Source organism: Electrophorus electricus, chromosome 6 (assembly GCF_013358815.1).
Source record: "Electrophorus electricus isolate fEleEle1 chromosome 6, fEleEle1.pri, whole genome shotgun sequence".
Lineage (NCBI taxonomy): Eukaryota > Metazoa > Chordata > Actinopteri > Gymnotiformes > Gymnotidae > Electrophorus > Electrophorus electricus.
The window spans coordinates 7,734,545-7,740,544 of record NC_049540.1 but is presented as its reverse complement, the minus strand read 5'-3'; the positions used below and the strand labels follow the sequence as shown (position 1 = coordinate 7,740,544).

The 6,000-nt window shown below is 47.3% G+C and overlaps 1 protein-coding gene across 2 annotated transcripts in view; it reads left to right on the top strand.

The window, feature by feature from the left end:
• Window positions 1-448: 448 nt before the first annotated feature.
• Window positions 449-6,000, top strand: part of trabd2a (TraB domain containing 2A) — a 41,796-nt gene continuing 36,244 nt past the window's right edge. For both annotated transcript variants that reach the window (XM_027018800.2, XM_027018799.2), the window contains exons 1-2: window positions 449-1,254; window positions 2,211-2,771. In XM_027018800.2, the coding sequence (XP_026874601.1) occupies window positions 1,150-1,254; window positions 2,211-2,771 (666 nt within the window). In that variant the 5' untranslated portion in view covers window positions 449-1,149. The remainder of the gene's footprint in view (window positions 1,255-2,210; window positions 2,772-6,000) is intronic.

Genomic DNA, 6,000 nt, shown 5'->3' with positions numbered 1-6,000 from the left:
GCAGAGAAACTGAGTCTGTTAGGCTTACGAGTTCGCTAATTAGTCAGCGTTAACAACCCATCTCGTGAGCATTCACGCTCACAGACCAACGTTTCAAACAAATCAGAAGTTTGTTAAGGTCTCTGAATGCGTCCTTCGCATCCGTTCATGACTTTGTTTAAAGTCATAAAACTCCCAAAAGCAAAAGAGCTCCACTGAGAAACTGTTGAACTATGTTGTTTCCTCCCTTCGCTGACAGTGCGCGTGAGCCGCTGGCAAGGGCTCACGCTCCTCCTCCAAAAACCCTGCGGGGTACGAGATGCTTAAATCAGATTATTGCACAGTATAGCGGGGCACTGGCGGGGGGTGGGGGGTTGGTGAGGGGTGCCTTTGGGGGGAAGGTAGGTACCGGGTCAGTGATGCTCGCGCACTTCATTAACCCCCCACCCCCCACCCCCCCACCCCGCCCGAGCGTCTTAAAGATGTCTGTCCGCTGCAGGACCGCGGGAATAACAGGAGTGAGCAATCCGAGGCGTTACTGAGCACGAAGTACGTTAAAGTCCCGCGGAGGCGTAAGAGAGGACCTGTTGCTGATCGGAAGCGGCGCGGGCGCACGACCACCCCGGGGCTGCGGAATTGCCCGCAGACGCGCGGACTGTCGCGAGTGCTGAAGTCCAGCAGGCGGACACATGTAACCCGTATTCGTTACGAGCCCGGCTTCTGACGTTTGGAGGACGTTGCTGCCGGACCCAAGCTGGAGACGGACTGTGAGTGGGCGAGGTGCTTATCTAGTGAAGTCCCGTGTGAAACGTACGCCTTATCATGTAAACTGAATGCTTGGCGTTAACACGGCACCGTCAGCGAAAGCATACGTGTGTCAGAGCGATATTCCCCCGGACTGTAACTTCACCGACCCAATCCTAACGGGAACAGCTCACTGCGTGTCAGAGCGATATTCCCCCGGACTGTAACTTCACCGACCCATTCCTAACGGGAACAGGTCACGGTCACGCGTTCACTTGCGGAATGGCGGAAACACACCGGGACGCGCGTGGACTTCTCTTAAACCTGAAGTTGGCCAGACCATGACTGACAACTGAAAGCTAAAAGGAGACGGAAAGAACGCTGGTAACAAGTCGGGGATAAATAGCCAGCGCACTCGAGGCTAGGATGCTGCTCACGTGGGGCGCACTGGTCCAAGCGTGTTTCGCGCTGCTGGTGCAGGCCAGCCAGTGGAGCCTCAGGGACTCCTCCAGCTGTGAGCTTAACAGACAAGTAAGTCGCCTTTAATATGAAAGTGTTTGTTACACACACACGGGGAATCCAAGCTCTCTCTTATGGTTAGAGGCTACGGAGGTCTGTTTTTATTGGCAGCTCAGTTAACTGTTAATTACTGCTTATCAGAGAACCTCGTTACTTTTTAAGACGGTCGGATATTTTGGCGCATCCTGTATTCGCGTCATGCTATTATTTGAAATATATAAACACGATATCTTTATACATTTTATTGGTTCTCGGATGCGAAATTAAAATGCACCCCCCACTTCCCTCGTTAAGTTTTAGCCAGATTAAATGAATCAGTCGTATTAACTTAAAATGTAATCGCTTTAATTAAACAATCGAATACATTTAACTTTATGTGAAGTGCTTCAATGAAAAGGTTATGAGTAGAGTTTATTAAGATGCTTGCGTGTGATCCGCTTCGACGTGTATTGACGGCGGTAGTACGCGTCCCGAGCCTAATGAGATATTAGCAGCCCATTGTAACTCTTATCGCTTCTGAATAAACATTCGGTAACATGGCACTTCCTATATTTTGCTGTTCTCACATAGGACCGTAGTGATAATATTATTATCAATATCCCCGTTGTATAATAATACCATTAAAACATGGAGCTGTCGCAGTAAACCCCACATTCAGAAAGCATTTTACCCATTTTCAGATATAATTAGGGTTAAATAATTAGAATTTTTATATAGGATTTCAATTTAAACTACATCTCAGCTACACAATGTAAAAAAAATACTTTAAGGATTTGTCTGAGCCCCACTGTGCAATTAACCATTATACCATGTGTTAGCCCAGCACTGAAAATAGGAGCACAGACGTTAAATCTCAGACTCACCTTTAAGCAGTGTGAGGTTTCAGTTTTGGCAAAAGGGCAAACAGCTTGCTGTGTTTTGCACTGCCGATAACCCTTCACCCACTCCATTTCCTTCGCCGCTAACAGCAAAGCGAACTGAACTCCTTCCTGTGGACGATAAAGCGAGACCCGCCCTCATATTTCTACGGCACCATCCATGTCCCCTACACCCGCGTGTGGGACTACATTCCAGAGAACTCCAAGAAGGCCTTTCAGGAGAGCAACATTGTGTACTTCGAGCTGGACCTGACGGACCCCTACACCATCTCGGCCCTGACCAAGTGTCAGCTGCTGCCGCAGGGCGAGAACCTGCAGGACGTGCTGCCTCGGGACCTGTACCGCAGGCTCAAGCGCCACCTGGACTACGTCAAGCACATGATGCCCCTCTGGATGACGGCGGACCAGCGGGGGCGTGGCCTCTACGCCGACTACCTCTTCAACGCCATCGCCGGCAACTGGGAGCGCAAGCGTCCCGTCTGGGTCATGCTGATGGTGAACTCGCTGACGGAGGCGGATGTGAAGACGCGCGGCGTGCCCGTGCTCGACCTGTACCTGGCGCAGGAGGCCGAGCGAATGAAGAAGAGCACGGGCGCCGTGGAGAAGGTGGAGGAGCAGTGTCTCCCACTCAACGGCCTCAACTTCTCCCAGGTAGCTGCACCTGTGGGTATTTCTCACGCCTTCACCTGTGCCACCCTCTATGACGGCGGTCACAGAAACTTGAAGGCCCTGCTTACATTTGTTGTAATCATAACCGTCCTAGTGAAGTAACTTGACCTTCATTCTCCACAGTTGCCTGGTCACGATAGTGAACTGCTGTGGCCTAAGAGGAGCCATTGTACAGTTCAGAAGCTTTTAAGCATGATGCTAGGTTAGTGTGAACTCTGATGTGTTGAGCTCATTCAGTGACTCAACATTTAGTAGTGTACTCTGTTGGTTTGACACTATTCAGAATGCTACAGTAATCAAGCTACTAAATGCCATAAAGTCTAGCAATCTACTAAGAACTCAGTACTCTATCCCCTGTTTGCCATTAAAAATATCACTGTTTTCCAAGAACTCTACAGTACTCCAACTCTAGTGCTCTACTAAGGCCTCTATAGTAGTATAGTATTATATCCATATAGTACTTTGCTGAGAACTCTACAGAACTCTATAGAATACTGCAGTTTCCTAACTATTGAGAACTTTACTCTCTACTGTTATTTCTCAGGCCTTTTCTTTGTTTTTACAAGTGAAAAATGCAAAAATTGCATTTTTTAAACTGAGTGTGCCACATTCACAATGAAGGCCAAGAAATGGCAAACCCCTGAGGGATGGAAATGCTGGAGTATTAGTCCCAATGCTTGACAGTCCAGATGAAAAGATGGGATTGGCTGGGACGGACTGGGATTGGCTGGGACGGACTGGGATTGGCTGGAACGGGCTGGGATTGGCTGAGACTGGCTGCGAGTGGCTGGGACTGGCTGCGAGTGCTGGGAATGGCTGGGATTGGCTGGGATTAGTTGAGACAGGCAGCACAGCAGGTGTGGGGGTTTTATCAGCTGAACAAATAGTCTGCTTTTGGTGTGTCTTCCGTTATTAAGATAAATTTGAGAGTAATGGGTTTCGTCTGAATCTGACTCAAAACCCCCTTGTTGTAGCTAGGGGGTGCCTGGGTTGGAGAGGTAGACCTATTAGGCCCATGCAATTATAAGTGTCCTTCAAAGTGCACAGGCTACTCTGAAATCATGTAGTGGCTGCAGGAATTTGTGCTAACAGTGGGACGGAACTAAGGGGATTACTCATGGCAATTTTAGCTTGCACCCAGAAGGCACGTTAACTAAATACCGAGCGAGGCCTCTGAGTGCAAAGACTGCTGTTCTGGGATCAACTCTGTCCTGCCTATAGGACTGAGGCAATTATGACACGACATGCAAAAGCTGATCTTGTTTCAGCTCTTTCCGTCAGTTATACCTGATACAATTTCAGAAGCTATAGCTCGTACCTCAGACTTGGTTTAATAAGACATGCGTGTAATTTATTTTCAAGATATGAAAAGTCATATTTTGGAAATGGTAAAGACTTTTAGTGTCTCAGTGAATGAACCCTTGCAATTGTAATAAAGCTGTCAAAATATATCAGTAACATGCTAATAATGTGGTATTGACAACACAGTTTCAGTGTAAGTGGTTTGGGTCTGATATAAAAATAAACATTTATCAGAGTTGAAAATCGTTAACATTCATCACCAAAAGTCATTCTTCAGTGAATATACCTGACCACATTTAAAGGAAATGTTTATCTCAAATATTATCTTAAACCCTCCGAAAACCCTTAGAGTATAAGCTTTTGTCGCCGTCTGAAAAAAACTCTAGCTACCAAACAGACGTCATGGTGTGCTGCACTGTTTTAGAATGTTGCCGACCTGGGATCAGGCTTCATCCTTGGCCACAGTCAGCTCAGCCAGCATGTTCTTAAGCAGAACCTCACCAAGAGCCAGCACCCCTGCGCCTGCAGCCGGAGCTGGTCTCTGTTGGTCTCTGGCTCCTGCCAGTGGGAGTAATGACCCATAAAGAGATGATAAATGCAGCCGGTCTCCAAGCAGTCTCCATCCAGTCTCCCCAACCAGGGCTGAGGAATGCGCTGGAAGTCCCAGGTCCATTAGTTGTGTTCCGGCCGACTGTCCAAGCGATGTACGCCGCATCATCTCAGTCAGCAGCCAGCGTTCTGGGCTTCTCTGCACGAGCGTCCCGATCCACGGTCGGTGGTACATGACTGGGGCTGGAGAGGAGCAAAGGTTGTCAGGGCGTCTCCGTACCTACGGTAGCCTCGCATGCCGTGAATCAGATCACAGTGATTAAAGACAAATGAAATGAAAGAAAGTTAAATAGTGCGCCCGGTGTACGTAAGGACTTTTATTATTTTCAATCCAGTACTTACAGCAGAATAGGCTCTGTCTGAAGACAGCATATCTCCACTCAGATGTTCTGACTCGTCCTGGAATAGTCCTCCTTTGACAGGATCAGAAATGTAGCAACTGCCCAGGTCTTGGCACCCAATTCACATGTTTCAAATTCCATGACTTTTTCAAATGTTTGCCGGTTTGCGGTATCAAGCACAACACTGAAACTCTGAGAAAATAAACTCAAATTCAAATGGCGATGCTTGAGACAAACACTCCTAATAGTGATGAATTGCGCTTGTACAGATGTTGCTCCTTCCAGGAAGGATTAAAGTACCCTCTACATTTTTCTGGGTTTCCGAGGAGCTTCAGATACAGGGCTGTTTCACATGAGTAGCCCAAACAAGCATTCCCTACGCTGAGGCCTGACACCATGTGACAGCAGTGGTCAGCTCAGCTCTGCCTTAATTACTATGTTCCTTCCTGCCCCACAGTTCAAGGTGTTTAATTTTCCATAGCAAAAGAGTTGACCTTTTGTCTTATTTTCTCCGAAAGAGAGCAAGAGCGAGAGCAAGCGAGAGAGAGAGAGAGAGAAAGAGAGGGAGAACTGAACTATGGCACGAGCGTTGGGACATCATGAGGGACGGACGATATGAGCTACAGTTGCATTTCAGACACAGCGATGAGGTTTTTAAGTGCTGTAAATACGCATTGGCTCCAACTGCACATCTGTAACAGACAACCTAAAATGCAGCACTTCACTCAGCATATTGAGTTCAGTAGAGCCTCATACCAAACACTCCAAAACAGGCATAATAGATGTTTTCCATCCCCTCTTGGGCAGGGGTAAGACAAACATTTTTAAATTTTGGGATTGGACTGCCATGGAAATATTTTTTAATTAGCCAGATTGTGGTTGCATTCTTGAGCATCCATGCAGAATGTTATATCAGCATATCAGACATATTTTGTTTTATTACTGAAATATCAGCAGAA